Source organism: Columba livia, chromosome 10, assembly GCF_036013475.1.
Source record: "Columba livia isolate bColLiv1 breed racing homer chromosome 10, bColLiv1.pat.W.v2, whole genome shotgun sequence".
Taxonomy (NCBI): Eukaryota; Metazoa; Chordata; class Aves; order Columbiformes; family Columbidae; genus Columba; species Columba livia.
Window position 1 is genome coordinate 23,068,371 of NC_088611.1, and position 25,806 is coordinate 23,094,176.

Genomic DNA, 25,806 nt, shown 5'->3' on the forward strand with positions numbered 1-25,806 from the left:
GCTCGGGGCGAGCCCCGGCGGGTTCCGTGTCCTGCGGGCGCGGCTTTCGCGCCGCGGCTCTCTCTGTGCGCTTTTTTGTTTGGTCGCGTTTGTTTTTTGGGTTTTTTTTGGCGGGATTCCCGCGAAACGCGGCACGACCGCTCGCCCGGGGCTGCCGCGGCGGGTCTCAGTGGCGCCGTCCTGTGGGCAAAGCGCGGTACTGCACCCGGCCGCCCCAACGCGGTGCCGCGGCGCGCCTCGGTGCTGCCGCCCTGTGGCGAAACTCGGGTACTGCAGCGCACGGCAAGGGGGGGGGCAGAGACGCCGATCGAGCCGCGGGGGTTCGCGGTCGGGTCTGTGCGTGCCGGTGTCCGTCCCCCCGACGGGGGTCAGGTCCCCATTTGTGTGAAAACGACATCCCTCCCTCGGTGCCTCCTTAAACGTTTAACGATGTAAATATTGCTCCTGCTAACGTTTTCGGCGCGGCTTCTTTCCTCAGTGGATCCGTCCGGCAGTCGGTGGCCCACGGTTGCTCGGCAACAGCAGAAGCGGATTGAAGGGACCGGCCGCTGGAGGATGCCGAAGCCTCCCGGGTCAGCGGTGGGAGCAGCTTTGCGTAAAGCGAGGGGTACGTGAAGCCGGGCGTGCGGTGCCGACCGCCCAGCAGGTAAGGGAAGCTAAAGCTTTACCTCCAGGGACTTCTGCCCAGAAAGCTGAAGCAATTGCTCTCGCGTGAGCTGTAGAGTTACGCAAAGAGAAGAAGATTAGTGGCTGCACTGATTCTAAGCAGGTTTCTTGAAGGGTGCGGGCCCTTGAAGCCGTTTGAAAAGAATAAAGTGTATTAACGGCACAAGGGAGGCAGATTAAACGTGATGCTCCGGTTGCTGGAAGCTGTGCTGTTGCTAGGAGAGTTGCCGTCACGCGTTGCAACGGGCCTCAGAAGGGAAACGCTGCTCAGGAAACTGGCAATAAATTGGCAGGCGCCGCTGTCAAACCAGCCACCGAGAGGACCGAGACCGGTACGGAAGCCGCGTCTCTGAGCCCAGGTGGCCGTGTCCTCCAGCCAACGTCAGGGAACTGTAACAAAGAGGATAAGCAATTAATAGGAGATTAATAGCCCGATCAGAATTAGGGTCCAAAGGAGCCGTCACCGGCGACGGGAGAGCAGCGGCGCCTCGCGGCGCGAGGAGCTGACGCGCTCTGTCGAGATCGGACGAACAGGTAAGAGCGAATTTAGAAGCTCTGTGCGAACGAGGCAATGGGAAACGTGCCTAGAAAACCATCTTGATGGTGCACGCGGGGTACAGACAAGAGCAGCCGGACGAGGGAAACGTACCAGGACAATGCTGGCAAAGGGAGTTCTCCGAGCTGCCTGGAAAAGGGGGGTGTCGATACCGGCCGGCACGAACGGCTCCCTTCTCGGGTCGGCCGGAAGCGTTGCCGTGCCGGGGGGCGGCTGCCGGCCTGCGGGCCGGGGCTGCGGCTGTTTGGGGCGCTGCCCCCGCTTTGTTTTCCTCGGGGAGCCCCCCCACGCTCGGGGGCTTGTGGGACGTGCACGTGCGAATGACACGGTGTTCCCAGCTGCTCTGTTCTCTGCCTTGTTTTTCCAGACGCCTGTCCCTGTTTTCTCTTCCCGCTTTTGAAGAGAAGCTGCCGAGTTAGCGTACGCTGCGGTGAAGTTCTACAAGATGCGGCCCTCAGGAACCGGTTGACGTGAGGGAAATGCTTTCTGACCGCCTGCGCGGTGAGGGGACGTTTTTCACCTTTTAGCTCCTTCTGCACGACAAGAGGGAGACGGAAGGTTAAGTAACACGTTGTTTAGGAGCTGAGAGCTTAGTTTGTATTTAACTAATAATTAAGAGACGTGTTGTCAGCGAGAAACTAAACGATTACAACTAACCTCGTCAAATGAAGTAAAGACAGGCCAGCCAGGCGTGGTGGTGGAGTTGCTCTCTATGTGAGAGAGCAGCTACAGTGTACTAAATTCTGCCCAGGAGCGGATGAGGAGCGAGTTGAGAGTGTATGGGTCAGGATCAAGGGGCAGGCTGGCAGGGGTGACACTGCTGTGGGCGTCTGTTGCAGGCCACCAGATCAGGCTGAGGAAGTTGATGAGGCCTTCTATGGGCAGCTGAGAGCGGCCTCACGGTCACAGGCCCTGGTTGTTGTGGGGGATTTTAAGTTCCCTGGTGTTTGCTGGAAGGACCGTTCAGCCAGCCAGCCACAGTCCAGGAGGTTCCTGCCGTGCATCGGTGAGAACCGCCTCATGCAGGTGGTGGAGGAGCCGACTAGGAGAGGTGCACTGCTGGATCTCATCCTCGCTAGCAAGGAGGGTCTGGTCGAAGCAGGAAAGGTTGAGGGCTGCCTGGGCTGCAGTGACCACGAGAAGGTGGAGTTCAGCATCTTGGGTGGCAGGAACAGAACAGCAAGTAGAATTGCAGCCCTGGACTTTAGCAGGGCTAACTTTGGCCTTTTCAAGCAATTGCTGGGGGAAATCCCATGGGCAAGACTGCTTGAAGGAAAAGGGGCCCAAGATAGCTGGGTTGCATTCAGAGATTGCTTCTTCCACCTCAGGATCAGAGCATCCCCACACGAAGGGAGTCAAGGAAGGGAGCCAGGAGGCCTGCGTGGTTGAACAGGGATCTGTTGGGTATGCTCAAGCAGAAGAGGAGAGTTTGCAGGTCATGGAGGCAGGGGCTGGCCACTTGGGAGGAATATAAGGCTGCTGTTAGAGAAAATAATACAAAATATACAAAACCAATCTTGAAAGTCTCAGCAACTGCAGAGCCGGCACCTGAAGTCCTGGACTGGACTCTGCAGCCAATAGGAGCTGGATTCAGTCTGTCACTGGCCTCAGTTCGCAGGGACGACTAGCAAGGTCCTCTCCTAATGTCGGCCATAAGCAGAAGGGAAAAGGGAAAAGCACACGAGATCCTCGTGATCTCCCACTTTTATATGAAGTATTCACATGAATGGGATGTTATACACAGTTGGTCAGTTTCTTGCTCACTTGCTTCTCGTCGCCCCTCTCACGAGATGTCCATCTGTGCTTATCAATAAGTTTGCATTCCATTGCTAGGTTTACCAAAACATGTGTCTGGTTCTCCAGGAAAATGCAGTTAATATGAAGCTTTAGCTGACAGGCAAATTCACTGAAAGAGAAATTTTTTTTTTAGCAAAACCAGAACAGTGACGAAGGGGAAAGTGGCAACTTCCTGGTTTGTCCCAAGCACTACAGTTCTTTTGCTTCTCGCCGTCGTAGGCGTCACCAGCGCTGAGGGTTTGTGACGGCGCCAGCGGCAGGACACGCCGACCGGACCGCCCTGGAGCTCAGCAGGAGGTGGGTGTCGCGGACGGACTCGGCGTTTGCCCCGCGGCGCCGTGTGCCGGCGTGGCTTAGCGAGTGCGTGCTTTCTCGTGCTCCTGCAGGCGCTGAAGAGGAACCCGGCGACGCGGGAAGACGGCCGTTGGCGCACGTGGCGTTTTCCTCTGCCGAAGATGGGTTCGGTCCCTCGGCCCTCTGAAAGCTAAGTGGAGGCGCGAGGGCTGGGAAGGGGCCGGGAATGGCAGGGACGGGGGGTTTAGCTCTGCTAAGGGCAAGGGCCGTCCAGGAACCGCGCCCTTGGCGCGGGTCAAGGGCCCGGGGACCTTTACCGTGCGATGCCAGCGTGTGCCGGGCCGGGCAGCCCTGTTGGGTATGCTCAAGCAGAAGAGGAGAGTTTGCAGGTCATGGAGGCAGGGGCTGGCCACTTGGGAGGAATATAAGGCTGCTGTTAGAGGATGCAGGAAGGCAGCTAGGATAGCCAAGGCCCCCTAGAATTACAGCTGGCGAGAGGGGTCAAGGACAGCAAAAAGAGCTTTTTCAAATACATAGCAGATAAAACTAACACCAGAGGCAATGTAGGCCCACTGATGAACGGGGTGGGTGCCCTGGTGGCAGAAGATACAGAGGAGGCAGAATTCCTGAATGCCTTCTTTGTCTCTGTCTACTCTGCCGGAGGCCGTCCTGGGGAGCCCTGTACCCCTGAGACCCCGGATGAAGCCAGGTCAGTGGAGGAGTTTGCTTTAGTCGATGAGGACTGGGTTAGGGAGCAATTAAATAGTCTGGACATCCATAAATCCACGGGTCCGGATGGGATGCACCCGCGGGTGCTGAGGGAGCCGGCTGAAGTCACTGCTGGACCGCTCTCCGTCATCTTTGCCAAGTCTTGGGAAACGGGGGAGGTGCCCGAGGACTGGAGGAAAGCAAATGTCACTGCAGTCTTCAAAAAGGGCAAGAAGGAGGACCCGGGTAATTACAGACCGGTCAGCCTCACCTCTGTCCCTGGGAAAGTAATGGAACAGCTTCGTCTAGACAATAGAGCAGTGAGGTGGGTTGCAAACTGGCTTAAGGAGAGAAGCCAGAGAGCGGTAGTCAATGGTGCGGAGTCCAGCTGGAGGCCAGTATCCAGTGCAGTGCCTCAGGGGTCAGCGCTGGGGCCAATGTTATTCAGTATATTCATTAACGATTTGGACGAGGGAATAGAGTGCACTATCGGCAAGTTTGCTGATGACACCAAGCTGGGAGGGGTGGCTAACACGCCAGAAGGCTGTGCTGCCATCCAGAGACCTGGACAGGCTGGAGAGTTGGGCGGGGAATAACCTGATGAAATTTGACAAGGGCAAGTGTAGAGTCCTGCACCTGGGCAGGAACAACCCCAGGTTCCAGTATAGGTTGGGAAATTACATATTAGAGAGCAGTGTAGGGGAAAGGGACCTGGGGGTCCTGGTGGACAGCAGGGTGACCATGAGCCAGCACTGGCCCTTGTGGCCAGGAAGGCCAATGGCATCCTGGGGTGTATTAGAAGGGGGGTGGCTAGTAGATCGAGAGAGGTTCTCCTTCCCCTCTGCTCCGCCCTGGTGAGACCACATCTGGAATATTGTGTCCAGTTGTGGCCCCTCAGTTCCAGAAGGACAGGGAACTGCTGGAGAGGGTCCAGCGTAGGGCAACAAAGATGATTAAGGGAGTGGAGCACCTCCCTTATGAGGAAAGGCTGAGGGAGCTGGGTCTCTTTAGTTTGGAGAAGAGGAGACTAAGGGGGGACCTCATTAATGTTTATAAATATATAAAGGGTGAGTGCCGTGAGGATGGAGCCAGGCTCTTCTCGGGGGCAAACAATGATAGGACAAAGGGTAATGGGAGCCGGAGGAGGGGATTGCTTTGGGGGCTTCATCAGGGGTCTGGGACATGCAGAGGCAGGGGGCCCAGCGGCTGTGTGCCCCCAATCCAGGGTGCCCCCATAGCCATGACCTGGGTGCCGACAGCTGCCTCTGGCCATTGATTTCTTCGTTATTTGCGTCCCCTTCGCTCTCCCGCCCCGCTGCAGCGATGCTGGTGGGAGGGGGCGTTAAGAAACCCCCCCCACCCAGCACCCACCCCTGTGCTGCTGCTCCTTCTCTCTAGATTTATATATATTAAATATATATTTTTAAAAAATGAGGGGAGAAAAGACCATCTAGAGGCTCTCAAGGGCCAGTGCCCTCCCCAGCAGTGTGTGCCCCCCACCCTAGAAATAATACCTAGAAAATTGTTCCAGTGCGATTCTCAGGGGAGCCCCCGCTCCCAACACCGTGGCCTGGGACCCCCCTGACCCCCCCACCTCCGCCAACCCAGTCTGGTCTCTGGCTGTCCATGGTGGCCGTGGCTTTCTGGGGGGCAGGGGGTGGTGGAGGCCGTGGGCGGTGGGTGAGGAGGGGGCAGCCAGGCGGGCTGGGGGTTGTGGGTGAGGAAGCCCAGTAGGGACTGAAGCTCCCGGGGGCACAGGCCATGGAGGTGATGGGGCTGATGCTGCTCTGTGGCTCTCGGGGGTTCGCAGCTTGGAGAACGTGGCCAGAGCGTCGGGGAAGTTGGGCGGCGTGGCCGGTGTGTTGCTGGGGGTGCACATCTGCGGGGGTGTCAGATCGGCCATGGATGGTTTTTGGAGTCCCAACCTGCCAACTCCCCATCACTGAAGATCTGGGTGCATCCCGCACCAGGGGATGCTCGAAGCCGAGCTCTGGTGGGTATTGGGGTACCCAGCGCTGCAGGGTCTGGGTGGCACCCCCAGAACGTGGGGGCTGCCTGGGGAGGATCTCCAGCCCAGGCAGGGCCAGCTCGGGCTGCGAAGAACAGTTTGGACCATCCAGGGTGCTTAGAGCGCTGGGGTGCAGCGGGTTTGGGGAGGGGACACTGCTCTGATGCCAGCTGCCCCGGGCAGGGATGAGGTGATGCAATGAGGACCAGCACGATGGGTGGGGAGAGTTTTGGGGTCCCTCAGGACCCTCTTCACCCGGCTCCCTGTCCCCTGCTCCACTTCGCACCCCATTAGGACACAGAAAGTCAGGCAGGGCCCCCGGGACACGAGGCGCTGGCCGGGCCCCTCGCGGTTCCCGGCACGGCCCCTGCTTTCTGAGCACTGAGCTGAATTTAGTGCCCTCCCCACCTCCCCCCCGGACAGACCCGGCCCTTTTTGAGGCCAGTCTTGCCAAAAACCCCAGGAGCTCACGATGAAAATGAGAAGTTAAATGATTCCTCACAACACCATTCAACACAAGAACCGAGAGGTTTTTGACACCTGCTTCCTTGTAGGTGTCCTACTGAGCACTAGCACAAAGCCAAGAGTGTTGCTCAGCAGCACCAACCGCGTCTGCCAGGAATTAATCTTCAACATGAACCAGGGGCAGCAGAAGGCAATCACCAGCACCACAGACAGCAAAGGAGAAGTCTGCAAGATCCCATAAGGCTGGAATAGACTGTTGGCATCTGCTCTCCACGGCAAAAGTGGAGGAGAGCGTAGAGGGAAAAGAAATGAAAGTCATTGACAGTGAAAAATGCGTGGCGAAACACAGGAGGTTCTGACACAAGAAGACCCTCCCAGGAGCAAGCCATGACTTCTGGAGCCAGCATCTCTGGCCCGGGATGAACGCTTGCCCATTGCCGTGCGGCCACTTGGGGTGCAAAACTGGGGTTTGAGAGGGGCTGTTGCCCCCCGGTGTCTTGCTCTGCCTGGAGATGTCTGTGCAGAGGTCCCTGGACAGGACGCCTCTTCCTCAGTCAGCGCTGGCAAAAACCATCTGGGGACACGCTCCGTCCCCTGGAACTCTTCCTTGTGTGACTCGCAGCTCACGTGTGACAGCGCTGCTCCAAACTTGGCCATCTCTAAGGACCGGCTTTCTTTGGGATGTGGGGTTCACTCTCAGAGGAATCATGGCAGCCCTGCTTTCTGTGTTGGGGTCTCCCTTTCAGCTGTGGAGCAGCTTCAGTTCTCAGTGCAAAAGGATCTTGCAATGGCTGTGTAGCTAGCAGCAGCGTTTCTGAAGCATCAGAGGAGATGTCAGAGCCATGAGGCTGAGGGACGGGACTCCCAGCACAAGATTGCCCGTGTTTCAAAAGGGAGGCAGCCGTGCCAGCTGGAGAACCTCTCTCGCAGCTCCATCCCCAGCAAAGAGCTGTCTCTAGAGCAGTTTGTGCTGCTTACGGGCAAGATCAGCCTTTGCATTTGAACCACCTTCTTGCAGAGGTGACAGGAAACATCCTCTGGTTTATGTCGTTCCAGCTGCAAAGGCCAGAGCAGTGTTCTTGAGGGAGCAAGCGATGAGCACATTTCCTGGTCAGCAGCCGCTGGCTCGTGCCAACGGTCAAGAGAGGCAGAAGAAATCCCTTCAGAACAGCTCCCTCTCAAAAGACACCCTTCTGCTTGATGAACCGCAGGGAAAGGCGTCCTAAACCAGGCACTTTGACCTTGTTTTCAGCCCAGGTTCCCAGTGCTGGTGCACTCGTGAGCCAGTCGCTGCACATCTGCCGCCAAGGGGAATCGCCTCCGAGGCCAACTGTGCCATGGGGAAAGGAAAGGGTGAGACGTCGGGAGAGTTTCATTTAGTGCACAACACGGATAAAGCCATTCTTTCTGCAATTAAAACTGAGGGTATTTAATTGAGTGAAATGAGATTTCATTCCCCATGACCTGTCTGATTGTACTTTGAATCTGGGCACGGGCTGCAGTGACCTGCCACAACATTTGAGGTGTCACCAGCTGCATTGTAGGTGGTAAAGTGGGAAAGGCAGGAGGGAGCCTCAGCATCTCCCATCCCGTGGGTGACTTCATCACAAAGGACCAGGGCGGCGCCCGCTGGCTCCTGGGGCGGCTGTTGCCAGGCAACAGAGACACTATATTGTCCCCTGTCACCTGTGCCCCTCGCCCATTTGGTCACTGGCCGTGGTGGGATCACTTGCCGTGGTGGGATCACTGTGGTGGTGGACTCATTTTGGCAGTTGGATTGCTTTCGTGGTGGGATCGCTATTGGTGGTTGCACCACTTTTGGTGGTAGGATCGCTACTGGTGGTTGAACCACTTCTGGTGGTTGAACTGCTGTTGGTGGTTTTATCACTTTCGGAACTTGGATCTGTTTGGCGACTGGATCACTTTCATCACTCGGATTGCTTTTGGCACTTGGATCTGTTTGGTGACTGGATCACTTTCTGTGGCAAGGAGGAGGAGGAGAAAGGCTGCTGGCTGCCCATCCCTCCAACATCATCTCCGGACAGAAGAGCTCCCGTCTTCCCACATCCAGTTCAGTGTTTTCGGGCAGAGCAGCAGCGATGGCCACACGTGGACTGCTGGAGATGCTGAACGCCGCCATGGGGACACCCCATTTGGGGGTTGTCGACTTGGTGGCACTGCACAAATTGCTTGAGGCCATCATCGGGCAGCTGGGCCAGCAGGAGCTGTCTGTCCTGGAGCCAGAGCAGAGCCCGACCCCCGGCCTGGCAAAGGATCAGGACAGCAAGGCCCAGCCTGGCCAGGAGAAGGAGGAGGATGGAGCCCTGGGCACAGGGCAGCACCTCTGGAAACCAAAGCAGCAGCTGGATGAGAAGGACACGCTGGAGGGGACCGGGAGCAACTCCAAGGTCTCCTCCGTGGCCAAGGAGGCCATGCTAAAAACAACGGAAGAGGAGAAGAGAGATGTCCCCAAGGTAGATGCTCTTGCTGGTCCCTGGGTGCTCCCCCACGAGACGCCCCCTCCTCCGGGCTCCGCGCTGCCGTCGTGCCGCCCTCAGCCCAAGGGCTGGGTTAAGCCCGAGCTCCCGCAGCAGAGCACAGCGGGGCCCAGGTCCCCAGGGACCCTCCCCTGGGCTCACCCCCCACCCGCTCTCCCAGAAAAGGGCTTCGCTCCAGGACCTGTGGGAGGAGATCAGCAAGTTTAAGGAGGCGCAGTCCAGCCTGGAACAGGACGTGCGGGAGATGAAGGAGGCCATGCAGGAGGCGCATTCTGGCCTGGAACAGGACATCCAGGAGGTGAAGGAGGCACATGTCGGCCTGGCAGAGGACATGCATGCCCTGCAGGAGGCGCATTCCGGCCTGGCGGAGGACATCCAGGAGATCCAGGAGACGCTTGGCCTGGTGAGCATCCCCTGGTGCCCCGGGAGGGAGCTGGGCCCTCGTCCCTCCCCGCTCCTGCTGCCCTGTCACACTGTGCCCCTGCCCCACGGCCATCGGTGTCACCAGCGTGAAGGGCAGCAGGAGGGAAGATGGGAAGGGTGTCCCAGGAGTTGCTAAGGCACTTTTGAACTAGAGAGCCCTCAAAACAGAACCATGGGAGGGGCAGGAGGGGAGATAAAGTTCTGCCCATGCAATTCAGCCGCGGTCCCCAGGCACAGCCCTGCCCAGTGTCCCTCTGCCTCGTGCCCCAGTTCACTCGGGGATACTCTTTAAATCCCGCTCCCACATCTGAGCGGGTGTCCCTCTCCTCGCCCAGCTCCAGGGGAAGCCCCGGGACGCTGCCGGGCTGCGCAGGGACAGGAGGCGGCTGCGTCCCCCGCTCCCTCGGGGACACCAGCCCTCCTGCCTCGGGGCACAGCCTGTGGGCTGGGGTGCTGGGCAGTGATGCTGGGGGTTCCATCCCTGGGGATCCCATCCCTCTGGTTCCATGGCCGGGCTGACCCCGTGATCACTTTGCATTTGGGCTCTCGTTTTCAACACGAGTCTGGCCATGCAAGATGGTGGTTTGGGGACGGGGACTGGGGACATGGCGGGGGGTTCTGGGGTCTGTCCTCTAGGCTGCCCAGCTGCCAGTAAACCTGCTGCCTTTTGCCTCTTCTTCCCAGGAGGGTGGTGGGGGCCAGTCTGCCCCCGCTGAGCCCACCCAGGTGGCCATGGACAGCCAGGCCAGGAGGAGCTCAGCACTGGAGCCAAAGGGACGTGGGACACAGCCTGGGATGGAGACCGGCAAGGGGACTGCAGGGTCTGGCTCCCCGGGGATGCAAGCAGGGATACAGGGGCAACCAGCGACCCCTGTGAAGTTGTCAGGCGCTCCCTCCATTCACAAGAGGTCTATTGGTGCCAACGCCACCACCCCGGGGATGCAGCCAGGATCCCCGGGCACCCAGGCCAGCACCTCCCTGGGGACACAACCAGGGGCCCCTGATGCCCAGGCCAGCACCGCGGGGATGCAGGCAGGATCCCCTGGGACCCACACCACCACCCCTGGGGTGCAGCCTGGGTCCTCCAGCTCCAAAGCCACCATCCCAGGGGATGCCCAAGAGCCGGCCAAGCCCTGGGGCTCCACCAGCACCTCAAGCTACGAGTCGGAGATGCGGGAGGTGCTGTCACAGGTTGGGCAGCTCGGCCAGCTCTGCGCTGGTCTGAAGGAACAGGTGGAGCAGCTTAAATCTACAAAAGCAGAAAGCACAGATCTTGAGGACGTGCGCCGGCTCTTCCCAAAGGGAGGTGAGAGCACGGGGGGGCTGGCGGCGTTGTTTGGTGTGGGGACACCCTGGGTCAGGGGCTCGTCATGCTCAGAGCCTGGCCCCACGGGTGAGACCCCCTCACCGACAGCACATCCCCTTGCACCATGTCCCTCTAGGCCGGCAGAGCATCACCAGCATCCTGGCCGACCTCAGGTGCCAGGTGTCCTTCCTGCAGGACATGGCCAGGGCCCTCCACGGGGAGAAGGAGAAGGTGAGCCGGCAGCAGTCCCCGAGGGGCTGTGGGGACAGCAGTTTGGGCAGGGAGGGGGCAGCTGAAGGCTCCCCGTGCCAGAATGACACAGGGGGCTGTGCCCTCACCCCCCCCACTGCCGTTCCCAGATCAGCAAGGTGGAGGATGCTCCCAGAAAGACGAGGGGGTCTGGAGCCGGTAGGAAAGCAGACGGCAGTGGCCAGATGACCCAACAGCCGCGGTAAAAGGATGGGAGAGGGTTTCCTACCTGCAGGGCTGTGAGGGAGCCTGGGGTCTGGGAACATCCCAGTTTGGGGGCCGAGGGACACCCCCACGAAGGCTAAGCCTGCCCCTGCCCCCGTCTCGCTGGCCAGGCCCAAGGGACAGAAGGTCAAGGCAGAGCGCAAGGAGCTGGGGAAGCAGCAGGAGCCAACCCAGGCCGAGCTGGAGCAGTTTGCGGCCAAGTACGTGAATAAGTTGGTGATGGAGGCAGCACAGCAGCTGCAGGCAGAGGTGAGGCCCGGGGGCAGCGCTCCCAGCCCCCGCTGGCTCGGGGGGGGTCCTGGCGGGGTCCCGGCCACGTCCCCTGGCTGGATGGGGCCATGGAGCCTCCACGGCACCTGGGCTTGTGGGCGGCATCCAGCCCGGCTCAGAGCTGATTCCTCCTCCCCTGCCAGCAGGTGGACGAGCCGAGGACGACGGCGCAGAGCGGGGGACACGAGCACGCAGGGTGCCACGTCTGCAGCCCGGACACCAGGGTGCTGCTGGGGAAACTCCTCCAGCGCTGCGAGAAGCTCGAGGAGCAGGTGGAGTCCCTGGTCCAGAAGGCGGGCAGCAAGGTGGAGAGTCATCCGAAGTGGAGGAGACAGGTAAGGAGATGTGGTGTAGGGGGCTTGAGCTGCCAGGACCCCTCAGACATTTCAACATGGGGGAGCCCCTCGCTGCCCCCCTAATTGGCTTGTGAGAGTCAGCAGCACGGAAGGGAACTAAAGCCTTGGAGCAAATGTCCTGCTTGCACTGAGGGCCCGTGGCCACCAGCCAAAATACCCTGGGTCTGTCCCCGAGGGGCAGCCACCCCCTTGCTCAGCACCGCCTTGTCCTCTTAGTCCCTGCAGCAGGACGAGCAACTCAAGTGCCTCCAGGCCAGCATCATGCAGCTACAAAAGGACTATGAGAAGTTGAGCTCGGCCCTTGCAAACCTCCAGCAGGATCGTCAGCAGAAGCAGAATGACATCAAGGTGGGTGGCTGTAACCCGCAGGAGAGCCCAGGCTGGGACCCCAAGGGGTCTGTCCCCCTGCCACCCTGCTCGCAGCCCTGCACAGCTTCCCCATGCCTTTCCTGGAGGTATCTGATGGGGTGGGGAGGCAGGGGGTGCTCGGCTGGCCGGGGGGCAGCTCCGACCCTGCCGTGGCATCACGGGCTGCTGTCTGCCTTGGAAGGCTCTGTCCCAGGCCCTGGGGAGGCTGGAGAAGAAGCAAGCAGACAAGGAGGAGCTGCTGGTGCTGGGAATCGATGAGGTACGGGCTCGAGGGGCCCTGGTGCCAGCCAAGGGTGTCCCAGGCAGGGTGACAAACACCCCTTGTCCCTTGGGTGCTGGCTGGCAGAACCAGCCAGGGGGAGGGAGGATTTCCAGCCCGGCTGCGGGTCCCTTGCCAGGTCCCTCTGTGGCCCCGAGTCCCTTCGGCTGGTGGGACCAACGCCACGGGGGTGATGGGGTGAACAGGACCACGTAGCCACTTCTCCCTCTCCCGTTGTCCCTGCATCCTGTCCCCACCGCTCTCCTGCCTTTCCCCGTTGCTAGAAAGCAGACAAAGCCGCCCTGGCTGACAAAGTCAGTCGCAGCCAGCTTGAGGCGTGCGAGGAGCGGCTGACCAAGATGATGGAGGAGGTGACGAGCCGGGTGACGGGCCAGGAGAAGGGCTGGCACCAGTTCCAGCGAGAGCTGCAGAGACAGATGGACTGCAAGGTGAGGGCTCGTCCCCTCCACGCAGAACTGGCACCTTGGGGGCCTGGCAGCCTAAGGCAGCATTCTTGCGAGGGTCCCCCCTCCCGGCTGTGCCCCAGGGGACCGCCATGTCCCATCCTGGGGTAGCTGGCTGAGGGTGTCACCCGTCCACAGCTGGACCGCCGGGAGCTGGGGGCGTTCCGGCAGCAGCAGGAGGAGCGGTGGAAGAGCCTCAGCGGGCAGCTCCAGGAGAAGGCGCTGCAGGCAGAGCGTGACGATGCCGCTGGGATTAGGAAGTGAGTGCGATGGGGACAGTGGTGGCTTTGGCAGTGCTGGCCCTGTTCCTGCTGGCTGTCCCGGCTCGTGCCGGTGTGGTACCTGGCGTGGGAGCCACGTGGGCAGCGCCCCTGGGGATGCTGAGCAAGTGGCTGTGCCTTGTGCTCCTGCCAGCTGCAGCTTCGCAGCGATAGAGGCGGCACAATGAGGGGGCACGCGCGGGAGGAGCCCTCCTGAACCAGTCTTGGGGGGTGGGTGCAGAGGCGTTTTGTGGCAGGTGTGCAGGTGGGGCTGTGCCCCCCAGGAGCTCCCCAGCCCTTTTCTCCCCCCTCCAGGCAGCTGCTGCCCGGTTTCCATTGCCTGTCCTGCGACCGGCCCCTCAACATGCTGGCACCTGGACCGTGAGTAACTGCCCCCTGAACATGGAGCACCCCCCGACCCCTCCTGGCGTCGAGTGACACACGGGGTGCCACCTGCCGGGCACTGAGCACCCCCATGTCCTGTCCCACAGGGAGCGGACGGGCGAGTGTAGATACCCCACTGTTCCGCGGAGCTGCGGAGGCCAACACACCGTCACGCCCCCGCGTTTCCAGCCCCAACCGCCCAGCACCCCACGGCCATCCAAACCCAGTGCCCGCAGCCCCAACAAGGTAGGGATGACAGAGGTGGGGAGGGGGATCTGAGCCTGTGGGGGGATCCATCCGTGCCTCAGTTTCCCCGGGGAGAGCTGGCTGGGGGAGGGTTGCTGGGGGATGCGGAACGGGGCCCCGTGTTTGGGTCACACGCTCTCCCCTTCTCAGAAGGACGCGATGCAGCTGTTGGGCCAGGACGGCACTGATGGGAACCAGCAGGACGAGCAGCTCTCCATGATGGGGGGCTCTGAGCTGCCCACAATGCCAAGGGCCACCCCAGACACCCCGACCTCCAGGAACCGGCCAAGTATGGCCCTGTCAGGGCACCGGGGGGCAGAGGACACCCCGCTGTCTGGGGGGACGGGTCTGTGCCCACAGCTGGGCGGGGTGGGAGGGGGGTCTGGGGTCTGGGCTGGGCTGTGGGGGCAGCACTGGCTGCTGGGGCAGCCGGTCCTCGTGGTGGAGCTGGAGGGAGCTGGGGGCACATGGGGGGTGGTGCTGGGCAGTGTGGGACAAGAGCCTGTGTGCTTCAGGGTGGGGGCAGGACCCTGTTGGTGGGTGTCTGTGGCTGACCCTGCCCCTCGCCCCCAGGCACCCGCTCCTCGCTGAGATCAGCCGTGCTGCAGCACCTACCAGTCTCGTCTCCCAGACGCTTCACCCTGGCACCGCAGCTGCTGCCGCCCATCCCGCCCCCCCGCCGTGAACCAACCCCCTGACAGCCGGGCACGACGGGGTCCCGGCCCCGGTCCCACCGCCCCGGGCACTGAGCAGGCAGCGGCTGCAATAAATGGCGATGGGAAACCAAGCACCGGTGTGGTCTGAGAGGAGTCCCTGGGGCAGGATGGCAGAAAGCCCCGCTGTGTTTGCTTTTTCAGGAGAAAAATAAGTGCTAAAAAGGCGCTTTGGGGGTGCCCAGGTGGATCCAGTTGGTATCCAGGCCCCCCCAGAAGGAGCACGGGGAGCAAACCAGTGGGCACCAGGGCAGAGCCAGCAGAGGCCCATCCTGCCCCCGGGTGGGGCTGAGGTGTCCATGGGCTTCAGAAACACCCCTGGGACTAACTGGGGGGACGGGGTGAGGGGGAACCAGGGGGCTGTGTAAGAAGCCGGGCTGGCTGTCGGCAGCCGGAGGAGGGGAGCGCTTTGCGCTTTGCTCTGGGTCAGGGGATCCAGAACTGGGGGGACGCAGCAGCTTCGTGCCCCGCCCCGGGGTGCCCGCAGCCGCCATGTCGCAGATGTATTGTTAACCCCGTCTCCCCCCCACTTCCCCCTTTTGCCCCTCCCTCTCCCCCCTTCCCACTCAGGACAGGCGATCCGGAGGGAAAGAAGGACAGAGAGAAGAGAGTTGGAAAAACTGGCAATGTTTTACTAATGCTATATTAAGAGTAGAGAAAATAATACAAAACCAATCCTGAAAGTCTCAGCAACTGCAGAGCCGGCACCTGAAGTCCTGGACTGGACTCTGCAGCCAACCGGAGCTGGATTCAGTCTCTCAGTAGGCCTCAGTTTGCAGGGACGACTAGCAAGGTCCTCTCCTAATGTCACCATAAGCAGAAGGGACGAAAAGGGACAAAGAGGACAAGATCCTCATGATCTGCCACTTCTATATGAAGTATTCATGTGAAGGGGATGTTATACACGGTTGGTCAGTTTGTTGGTCACCTGTTTCTTGTTGCTCCTCTTGCAAGATGTGAATCTGTCCTTATCAACAAGTAAGCATTCCATTGCAATGTTTATCAAAACATGTGTCTGGTTCTCCAGGAAAAGGCAGCTAATATGAAGCTTTAGCTGACAGGCAAATTCATGCTGTCTGCCTATCAGATTGCCGGAGGGGCGGGCGTCGAGGGCTGGGTACTGCGTGCCGCCCGCAGCCAATGATGGTGCGGAAGAGGCGGGCGTTGCGGTGTCCCTACTGCGCATGCCCCAGTTGCGAGCGCTGATAGGCGGAGAGGGAGATGATTGACGTGTCCCGGGGAGCCAACCGGGATGCGGCAAGGGGCGGGTGCTGCAGTCTCCCTAGTGCGCATGCCCAAATCGCGAGCGCTGATAGGTCCGCGGTGTCTCGGGGCCGGGGCCGGGGGGGGGAGACCGGGAGCGAACGGGAACGGGGGTCGGGGCGGCTGCGGAGCGCTCGCTGCGGCCGGCGCCCGGGCATCGGGAGGCGGGCGGCTCAGGGCCGCCCTTCGTGAGGTTCCCCGGAGGCGGCAGGAGGGCGGAGGGGAAGGAGGCGACAGCCGGGGACCTCCCGCCGCGGGCGTCTCGGGGGCGCGGCGGCTGTCGGTGCCCGCGGAGCCCGGCGGGACGGCGGGGGAGCGCGAGGGGAACGGAGCGGCGAAAGAGGCGGCAGGTGAGTGCGGCAGCGGCGAGGGTGACCGTGCCGTTGGAACGGGGGGAGCGGGAGGGGCCGGCGCGGCGCGGAGGCGTTCGGTTCCGGTTCCCCCCCCCCCAGCCCTTACGGCCGCGCTGGCGAAGCTGCTGGGAGGCGTGCGGTCCGGAGCCGCGTCTCCCTCCGGCGCAGCGCCCGTGCCCGGTGCGGCAGCCCCTCCGGGAGCGGCGCAGCCCCCGTCGGTCGCGGGGACGGTTACAAGCAGAGCTAAGGCGCGGTTGCGGGCGGGCTGGGTGGCGTGGCGCCGCTTCGGCGGGAGCTCGGGGCGAGCCCCGGCGGGTTCCGTGTCCTGCGGGCGCGGCTTTCGCGCCGCGGCTCTCTCTGTGCGCTTTTTTGTTTGGTCGCGTTTGTTTTTTGGGTTTTTTTTGGCGGGATTCCCGCGAAACGCGGCACGACCGCTCGCCCGGGGCTGCCGCGGCGGGTCTCAGTGGCGCCGTCCTGTGGGCAAAGCGCGGTACTGCACCCGGCCGCCCCAACGCGGTGCCGCGGCGCGCCTCGGTGCTGCCGCCCTGTGGCGAAACTCGGGTACTGCAGCGCACGGCAAGGGGGGGGGCAGAGACGCCGATCGAGCCGCGGGGGTTCGCGGTCGGGTCTGTGCGTGCCGGTGTCCGTCCCCCCGACGGGGGTCAGGTCCCCATTTGTGTGAAAACGACATCCCTCCCTCGGTGCCTCCTTAAACGTTTAACGATGTAAATATTGCTCCTGCTAACGTTTTCGGCGCGGCTTCTTTCCTCAGTGGATCCGTCCGGCAGTCGGTGGCCCACGGTTGCTCGGCAACAGCAGAAGCGGATTGAAGGGACCGGCCGCTGGAGGATGCCGAAGCCTCCCGGGTCAGCGGTGGGAGCAGCTTTGCGTAAAGCGAGGGGTACGTGAAGCCGGGCGTGCGGTGCCGACCGCCCAGCAGGTAAGGGAAGCTAAAGCTTTACCTCCAGGGACTTCTGCCCAGAAAGCTGAAGCAATTGCTCTCGCGTGAGCTGTAGAGTTACGCAAAGAGAAGAAGATTAGTGGCTGCACTGATTCTAAGCAGGTTTCTTGAAGGGTGCGGGCCCTTGAAGCCGTTTGAAAAGAATAAAGTGTATTAACGGCACAAGGGAGGCAGATTAAACGTGATGCTCCGGTTGCTGGAAGCTGTGCTGTTGCTAGGAGAGTTGCCGTCACGCGTTGCAACGGGCCTCAGAAGGGAAACGCTGCTCAGGAAACTGGCAATAAATTGGCAGGCGCCGCTGTCAAACCAGCCACCGAGAGGACCGAGACCGGTACGGAAGCCGCGTCTCTGAGCCCAGGTGGCCGTGTCCTCCAGCCAACGTCAGGGAACTGTAACAAAGAGGATAAGCAATTAATAGGAGATTAATAGCCCGATCAGAATTAGGGTCCAAAGGAGCCGTCACCGGCGACGGGAGAGCAGCGGCGCCTCGCGGCGCGAGGAGCTGACGCGCTCTGTCGAGATCGGACGAACAGGTAAGAGCGAATTTAGAAGCTCTGTGCGAACGAGGCAATGGGAAACGTGCCTAGAAAACCATCTTGATGGTGCACGCGGGGTACAGACAAGAGCAGCCGGACGAGGGAAACGTACCAGGACGACGCTGGCAAAGGGAGTTCTCCGAGCTGCCTGGAAAAGGGGGGTGTCGATACCGGCCGGCACGAACGGCTCCCTTCTCGGGTCGGCCGGAAGCGTTGCCGTGCCGGGGGGCGGCTGCCGGCCTGCGGGCCGGGGCTGCGGCTGTTTGGGGCGCTGTCCCCGCTTTGTTTTCCTCGGGGAGCCCCCCCACGTTCGGGGGCTTGTGGGACGTGCACGTGCGAATGACACGGTGTTCCCAGCTGCTCTGTTCTCTGCCTTGTTTTTTCAGGTGCCTGTCCCTGTTTTCTCTTCCCGCTTTTGAAGAGAAGCTGCCGAGTGAGCGTACGCTGCGGTGAAGTTCTACAAGATGCGGCCCTCAGGAACCGGTTGACGTGAGGGAAATGCTTTCTGACCGCCTGCGCGGTGAGGGGACGTTTTTCACCTTTTAGCTCCTTCTGCACGACAAGAGGGAGACGGAAGGTTAAGTAACACGTTGTTTAGGAGCTGAGAGCTTAGTTTGTATTTAACTAATAATTAAGAGACGTGTTGTCAGCGAGAAACTAAACGATTACAACTAACCTCATCAAATGAAGTAAAGACAGGCCAGCCAGGCGTGGTGGTGGAGTTGCTCTCTATGTGAGAGAGCAGCTACAGTGTACTAAATTCTGCCCAGGAGCGGATGAGGAGCGAGTTGAGAGTGTATGGGTCAGGATCAAGGGGCAGGCTGGCAGGGGTGACACTGCTGTGGGCGTCTGTTACAGGCCACCAGATCAGGCCGAGGAAGTTGATGAGGCCTTCTATGGGCAGCTGAGAGCGGCCTCACGGTCACAGGCCCTGGTTGTTGTGGGGGATTTTAAGTTCCCTGGTGTTTGCTGGAAGGACCGTTCAGCCAGCCAGCCACAGTCCAGGAGGTTCCTGCCGTGCATCGGTGAGAACCGCCTCATGCAGGTGGTGGAGGAGCCGACTAGGAGAGGTGCACTGCTGGATCTCATCCTCGCTAGCAAGGAGGGTCTGGTCGAAGCAGGAAAGGTTGAGGGCTGCCTGGGCTGCAGTGACCACGAGAAGGTGGAGTTCAGCATCTTGGGTGGCAGGAACAGAACAGCAAGTAGAATTGCAACCCTGGACTTTAGCAGGGCTAACTTTGGCCTTTTCAAGCAATTGCTGGGGGAAATCCCATGGGCAAGACTGCTTGAAGGAAAAGGGGCCCAAGATAGCTGGGTTGCATTCAGAGATTGCTTCTTCCACCTCAGGATCAGAGCATCCCCACACGAAGGGAGTCAAGGAAGGGAGCCAGGAGGCCTGCGTGGTTGAACAGGGATCTGTTGGGTATGCTCAAGCAGAAGAGGAGAGTTTGCAGGTCATGGAGGCAGGGGCTGGCCACTTGGGAGGAATATAAGGCTGCTGTTAGAGGATGCAGGAAGGCAGCTAGGATAGCCAAGGCCCCCTAGAATTACAGCTGGCGAGAGGGGTCAAGGACAGCAAAAAGAGCTTTTTCAAATACATAGCAGATAAAACTAACACCAGAGGCAATGTAGGCCCACTGATGAACGGGGTGGGTGTCCTGGTGGCAGAAGATACAGAGGAGGCAGAATTCCTGAATGCCTTCTTTGTCTCTGTCTACTCTGCCGGAGGCCGTCCTGGGGAGCCCTGTACCCCTGAGACCCCGGATGAAGCCAGGTCAGTGGAGGAGTTTGCTTTAGTCGATGAGGACTGGGTTAGGGAGCAATTAAATAGTCTGGACATCCATAAATCCACGGGTCCGGAGGGGATGCACCCGCGGGTGCTGAGGGAGCCGGCTGAAGTCACTGCTGGACCGCTCTCCGTCATCTTTGCCAAGTCTTGGGAAACGGGGGAGGTGCCCGAGGACTGGAGGAAAGCAAATGTCACTGCAGTCTTCAAAAAGGGCAAGAAGGAGGACCCGGGTAATTACAGACCGGTCAGCCTTACCTCTGTCCCTGGGAAAGTAATGGAACAGCTTCGTCTAGACAACAGAGCAGTGAGGTGGGTTGCAAACTGGCTTAAGGAGAGAAGCCAGAGAGCGGTAGTCAATGGTGCGGAGTCCAGCTGGAGGCCAGTATCCAGTGCAGTGCCTCAGGGGTCAGCGCTGGGGCCAATGTTATTCAGTATATTCATTAACGATTTGGACGAGGGAATAGAGTGCACTATCGGCAAGTTTGCTGATGACACCAAGCTGGGAGGGGTGGCTGACACGCCAGAAGGCTGTGCTGCCATCCAGCGGGACCTGGACAGGCTGGAGAGTTGGGCGGGGAATAACCTGATGAAATTTGACAAGGGCAAGTGTAGAGTCCTGCACCTGGGCAGGAACAACCCCAGGTTCCAGTATAGGTTGGGAAATTACGTATTAGAGAGCAGTGTAGGGGAAAGGGACCTGGGGGTCCTGGTGGACAGCAGGATGACCATGAGCCAGCCCTGTGCCCTTGTGGCCAGGAAGGCCAATGGCATCCTGGGGTGGATTAGAAGGGGGGTGGTTAGTAGGTGGAGAGAGGTTCTCCTTCCCCTCTGCTCCGCCCTGGTGAGACCCCATCTGGAATATTGTGTCCAGTTCTGGGCCCCTCAGTTCCAGCAGGACAGGGAACTGCTGGAGAGGGTCCAGCGTAGGGCAACCAAGATGATTAAGGGAGTGGAGCACCTCCCTTATGAAGAAAGGCTGAGGGAGCTGGGTCTCTTTAGTTTGGAGAAGAGGAGACTAAGGGGGGACCTTATCAATGTTTATAAATACATAAAGGGTGAGTGCCACGAGGACGGAGCCAGGCTCTTCTCGGTAGCAAACAACGATAGGACAAGGGGTAATGGGATCAAGCTGGAACACAAGAGGTTCCGCTTAAATTTGAGAAGAAACTTCTTCTCAGTGAGGGTGGCAGAGCCTGGCCCAGGCTGCCCAGGGGGTTTGTGGAGCCTCCTTCTCTGGAGACATTCAAAACCCGCCTGGACGTGCTCCTGTGCGACCTCACCCGGGCGTTCCTGCTCCATGGGGGGATTGGACTGGATGATCTTTTGAGGTCCCTTCCTGTCCCAAACATACTGTGATACTGTGAAGAGTGCGGCTTAGCAGCGCTGCTGACTCTGCCGTCCCGTTCCCTTCCCCGTTTCAGCCGGCGAGGCGGCCGGAGGACCCGCTCTGTGCGGCCGCGGGGCCCGCGGAGTCGAGGGCTCTGTCGGCGCGCCCCGGGGGTTTCTCTGGAGAGACTCCTCGTCTCGGTCGCGTCGCGGCGGGGACGGACGAGGACCTCTGGCGAGGGGTCTTTCTGCGCTGGGAGCCGGGACCGGGCACGCGCTCGCGGGGCGTCCGTAAGTCGCGGTACGGAATTTAGGCAGGATAGCGCGCACGGGCTTGCGAGCGCCTTACAGGCGTGCGGTGGTTGCTCGTGCGGCCAGCTTTTGGTGTCGGTTGTTCCGGCGCTCCGTCGCGGTGTAGAGCCGGCCCCGTACGTAGCGGTGAGGCGTACCGCAGTTCGGTTTGATTCTCGGATAGGCCTCGGCTCTGACTGTGCACTCGAACGCCAAAACCTACAGCGGAAGCTGCGGTGGCTTTAGCGTGCAAGGGGCGCGAGCGCCGTGAAGCCGCCCGTGTGGCCGAGCGTCCCGATCGCGGCGCTGAGCGTTAGACGGACTTGAGCCGCGTGCCGGAATTGTTTTGTTTTGGAGAGGGCGGGATAAACCTGGAGCACAACTTGTGAGGGCGGTACGTCGTGGGCAGGTTTTAGTATTGCCTGTGGAGTGCCGCTAGAAGCGTTCGTAGTTCTTGCTTGTCTCTGTTACAAGATGAGCCGTGTCGTCCTGCGTGACGCGTAACGGGAGGACGGCGCGGTAGCGGTGCTCTGCACAAGAGCCCGTTGGGGGGTATTTTAGCTCGCGGGAAAGGGATTGGGGAACCACCTGGTGGGAATGCGAGGAGAGCAGCCCTGGCGGAATCTGAGGAGCCGAGGCCGTTGTATAAATTGGACAAGGAAGGAAAGGCTGCGGGCACAGCGCGGTGCTGCACCCGGCCGCCCCAACGCGGAACTCTAATGTGGAATTCCTGTGTTTCAGAGGGGGAGCTGTGACCGCCCCGTGCTCAGCAGACCCCCCAGCCCGGGTGGGGGGAGCAGCGCCGGAGCGGGAGACGCGGCTCCGTCCTCCGTCCCCAGCGTGCCGGGGGGCGGCTGCCGGCCTGTGGGACGTGGCTGCGGCTGTTCGGGGCGCTGCCCCCCCATGTTTGGGCGCTCTGGTATGTACATAGGTAAATGGCGTTTTAAAGTAATGTGCTGCCCGCTGGGGCTGTTTTCCTTTTCTACCTTTTTTTTTTTTGAGTGAATAAATGGGGGGACTCGGGGGGTGACGATGATGTTGCTGGAGGAGCAGGCCAGTGAGAGATGGGGGCTTTCAGCCCCAAAACGCCTGAACTATCATGGGTGGGGTGTTTAGTGGTACTGTGGGGAGGAGAAATGTCTCCCTGTCCGTTGCAGAGAAAACAGAACAATCCCACATCAAAGCTGTCCTAGAGAAGTACTTGCTGTTTGTCATTGCGGTTCTAGAGCAGCCCGATGTGCTGTTAAAGGTTGTGGTGGTGCGGGTCAGGGATCCCCAGGCTGTGCCGAGACCGCAGGACGGCTGCTGGTGGAACAAAGTCAAGGACAACTTCTCAGAGTAAGAACCTCTCTATTTGTTCTCCTCGGGACACATCCCTTTGCCTCTGGACCCCTCACAAGCTCACTCGCCACCTTGTTCCCTCAGAAACCCGTTTCCTCCCAGTTCCTCTGCGATTACCCTGCCTGCCTTTGGGTCCCTGCAGGCTCGTTGGTGGCATCACGGTGCCTGTTTGACCTTTTGCCCTGTTAAATTCCCCTCTTTTCTCTCTTCCCCTCAAAACTTCCCCAGTTGCTCTTGTCACATCCCAGAGGCCTCATTTTCCCCTCTTGTCTCCTCTCAGGACCCCCATCTGTTGGCCCCTGTCGAGGGTTTAGATTGCGGGGTGACAGTAAAACCCTGGCAGATGTATTGTTAACCCCGTCTCCCCCCACTTCCCACTTTTGCCCCTCCCTCTCCCCCCTTCCCACTCAGGACAGGCGATCCGGAGGGAAAGAAGGACACAGAGAAGAGAGTTGGAAAAACTGGCAATGTTTTACTAATGCTATATTAAGAGTAGAGAAAATAATACAAAACCAATCCTGAAAGTCTCAGCAACTGCAGAGCCGGCACCTGAAGTCCTGGACTGGACTCTGCAGCCAACCGGAGCTGGATTCAGTCTCTCAGTAGGCCTCAGTTTGCAGGGACGACTAGCAAGGTCCTCTCCTAATGTCACCATAAGCAGAAGGGACGAAAAGGGGCAAAGAGGACAAGATCCTCATGATCTGCCACTTCTATATGAAGTATTCATGTGAAGGGGATGTTATACACGGTTGGTCAGTTTGTTGGTCACCTGTTTCTTGTTGCTCCTCTTGCAAGATGTGAATCTGTCCTTATCAACAAGTAAGCATTCCATTGCATTGTTTACCAAAACATGTGTCTGGTTCTCCAGGAAAATGCAGCTAATATGAAGCTTTAGCTGACAGGCAAATTCACTGAAAGAGAAACTTGTTTTTTAATGAAACCAGGACAGCCCCCTCCCCAATCCCCTCAGGACTCCTCTGATTCCCATCTGCTCCTCTCAGGACAGCTGAGCTTGTCTTTTGGGGCCCCTGAGAGCCCCCATTTACCTTCTTTTACCTACCTTTGTTGTTGTTCCCAGCCTATCCTGGTGTTTTCCATCCTTCAGGACTTACTTATTACTGTTGTGAGAGTCCGAGAGAAAAGGAAGAGTGTCTGCTACTTACAACTGTCGTTGTTGATCTACAGTGTTTTAGAGACGGATTCTTGCAGTATCTATTTCTGGTTCGTCCTTCACTCCTCCCCAGACCGCAGCGCTGGTCCGAGTTCCCCAGCACACGTGTGTGTGTCCAGCCGGGTACGCCGGGGGAGCGCGTCAGGGCGGGCAGACGGCTGAATGGACGCGCTGTCAGCGACTGCGGAACGAGCTGGGGCTGCTTTGACCGTGTCCAGCCTTGTGCGTGTGGTTTGTTTTCACTTGCAGGCTGAAACAGCAGTTTCCTCAATTAAAAACACCCCAACATGTCCCCCGGCCCCCAACAAAAATAACGCCAAAAATGCCACTGAAAGAAACACAGGGAGTTTTTAAAAAATTTCCTTTAGCTTTCTCTCCCCTCCACCCCTACCCTGCTGCGTTCAGTGCAGTGAATGACCGTGAGGAGATGGCTGTGGATCTGGCTGTTGAAGGGTGTGTGAAGGAGAAGGAGGTGTGTGTAGAGCAGGATTGGTGGTGGAGGTGAGTGCAGCTGGTTCGGGTGTGGGGCTGTAAATTCTTTTTGGAGGCTTCCTAGTTTCTGGTGTCACCTGCGGGGTGAAGTGTGACTCTGTGCAGGTTTGAAAGGTGCCACGTGCAGAGCTCCCTCATTTGCCACCAGATCTCCCAATCACAGAGACAGCGTCGCTGTGCAGCTGCTAAGGACAGCGCGTCTCGTGCAGAACAGCATCCTTTGTGCTCCGTGTGCGTGTTCCTCCTTTGAAATGAAGTTGGGCCGCCCGGTGTTCCACGTTACGTGTGGTACCTGCTGGGCTGAGTCTCCTCCCCGCGCTCCGGTCGGTTCCGTCGCGCTGCCGCAGCCCCGGCAGCACCGCGGCGTTCGCTGGACGCGTTGTTGGCGGAGCCGGCACCGACAATCTTGACACGTCGAGGTGCTGCGGTGGGTTTGCCTGGAAATTCCAAGGTAATTCCAAGGCAGACAGTAATAATCCCCAATTTATGTAGTAAAATTTAAAAGAGTGGAATATAAATACTGGAGCGCTAATTGGAAGTAATACCTGTAGAGAAAAAAACCTCTAGTTTATATCTACAATAAAAAATAATGTGTGCTAGTTAATCCGCCTGGTAGTAATGTAATGATAAAAATGTTAAAGTGTAAATAGATGAAATTATATAGGCATGAGCAAGAAGTAAATTTAATTTCAGCTATTACTTGGTGAACTAGGCAGCAGTTGTTCCCAATCTGAATGCTAGTTTAAAAAACACATTGTTTGGAATTCCTTTTAAATGATAAAGGCAGAAAACTAATGTGGAGTCATTGGTAGCTTCATTTGAACAACCGTTATGAAATAAACCGCAGACACGAATGACTGCATAGGAAACAAAGTGAGGAAGCTTTAGATTTTAAACAGCATTGGAAAGTGATCGGGAGTGTTTAGTATTTAAATTATAACAGACCCACGAGATGGGAGGCAACAAAGCTCAGAACCAAACAGAGTCAAAACGTTACATTTCTTTTTTTAAAGAGAAGTATAAAGGAACCACGAAGTAGTGGCTGTTTATAAACAGAGGTATTAAAAAGTTCCCAGGCAGTAATGATTCCCAACAGAACACTAAAAGATATTTAGATGTAAAATAATATTAGAAAACAGTTATGACAGTCTGAATTTAACCACAGCTTTTTTGGGGTTGTGCAAAAACATGACCGCTATTAATTACCTCTGAGTTAAAATAAAAAGACATCAAACTAGATGTGATTAACAACAGCTAATTTTAATTTTTCAGTGTGCTATCCAGTCCGGCTTCTCCCTCCAAGGGCGTGGTCTGAGAAAGCCAGACCCCCAACTCCACCCCGTCCAAGCTCCGCCCCTGCCAGTCTGTGCCCTCCCCGAGGCGCGTGTCCCTTACAGACCCCTCCCAGCAGCATAATGCATCGAAGCCCCGCCCGCGGCTCCACCCCTAAACTCAGCCCCTGCTAAACCACGCCCCCTCAGAGCACGTGCTGTACAGAGTCCACTCTACTCTCGGCTCCACCCCTCCCTTCCTAAGCTACGCCCTCTTTGGGCGTGTCGTTCTCCCTACCCCAAGCGGCTCCTCCTATGGGGGTGTGACACACGGAGGCCCCACCCCCTGCCCAGTTCCCCCAGGTGGGCCTCCTAATGGGCGTGTCCTCCCAGTCCCCGCCCCTCAGCACGGATCCCACCCCCGTGGGTGGGGCTACACCCAGCTGCGCGCGCGGCCCCCCCACCCATGCGTGACCCTAAGTAACCCCATGGCAGC

The 25,806-nt window shown here is 59.1% G+C and overlaps 1 protein-coding gene across 26 annotated transcripts; it reads left to right on the forward strand.

Annotated features, from left to right (window-relative positions):
* Window positions 1-1,604: 1,604 nt before the first annotated feature.
* On the forward strand, window positions 1,605-25,276 carry LOC135580414 (uncharacterized). 26 transcript variants are annotated; one of them, XM_065074749.1, is made up of 21 exons: window positions 1,646-1,780; window positions 5,832-6,014; window positions 6,584-8,968; window positions 9,153-9,395; window positions 10,100-10,721; window positions 10,858-10,952; window positions 11,081-11,172; window positions 11,306-11,444; window positions 11,609-11,800; window positions 12,038-12,169; window positions 12,372-12,449; window positions 12,734-12,898; window positions 13,052-13,173; window positions 13,489-13,554; window positions 13,665-13,803; window positions 13,954-14,092; window positions 14,377-16,129; window positions 16,905-17,626; window positions 18,016-22,373; window positions 22,788-23,769; window positions 23,916-25,276. In XM_065074749.1, exons 3-17 carry the CDS (start codon window positions 8,594-8,596, stop codon window positions 14,499-14,501), a joined length of 2,724 nt encoding a protein of 907 aa, XP_064930821.1. In that variant the 5' UTR covers window positions 1,646-1,780; window positions 5,832-6,014; window positions 6,584-8,593; the 3' UTR covers window positions 14,502-16,129; window positions 16,905-17,626; window positions 18,016-22,373; window positions 22,788-23,769; window positions 23,916-25,276. The 26 variants fall into 26 exon arrangements, with proteins under 26 accessions (XP_064930825.1, XP_064930822.1, XP_064930821.1 ...); XM_065074752.1 differs by lacking the exon at window positions 1,646-1,780 and having other exon boundaries at window positions 4,304-6,014; window positions 23,916-24,048; window positions 24,188-25,276; XM_065074735.1 differs by lacking the exon at window positions 1,646-1,780 and having other exon boundaries at window positions 4,304-6,014; window positions 18,016-21,954; window positions 22,262-22,373.
* The last annotated feature ends 530 nt before the right edge of the window (window positions 25,277-25,806 follow it).

Coding starts and splice junctions, on each gene's coding strand:
- LOC135580414 (XM_065074753.1), top strand. CDS start 8,594: ATGGCCACACGTGGACTGCTGGAGATGCTGAACGCCGCCATGGGGACA. Junction 12,450..12,733: donor TGGTGCTGGGAATCGATGAG/GTACGGGCTCGA, acceptor CCCCGTTGCTAG/AAAGCAGACAAAGCCGCCCT. Junction 12,899..13,051: donor AGAGACAGATGGACTGCAAG/GTGAGGGCTCGT, acceptor ACCCGTCCACAG/CTGGACCGCCGGGAGCTGGG.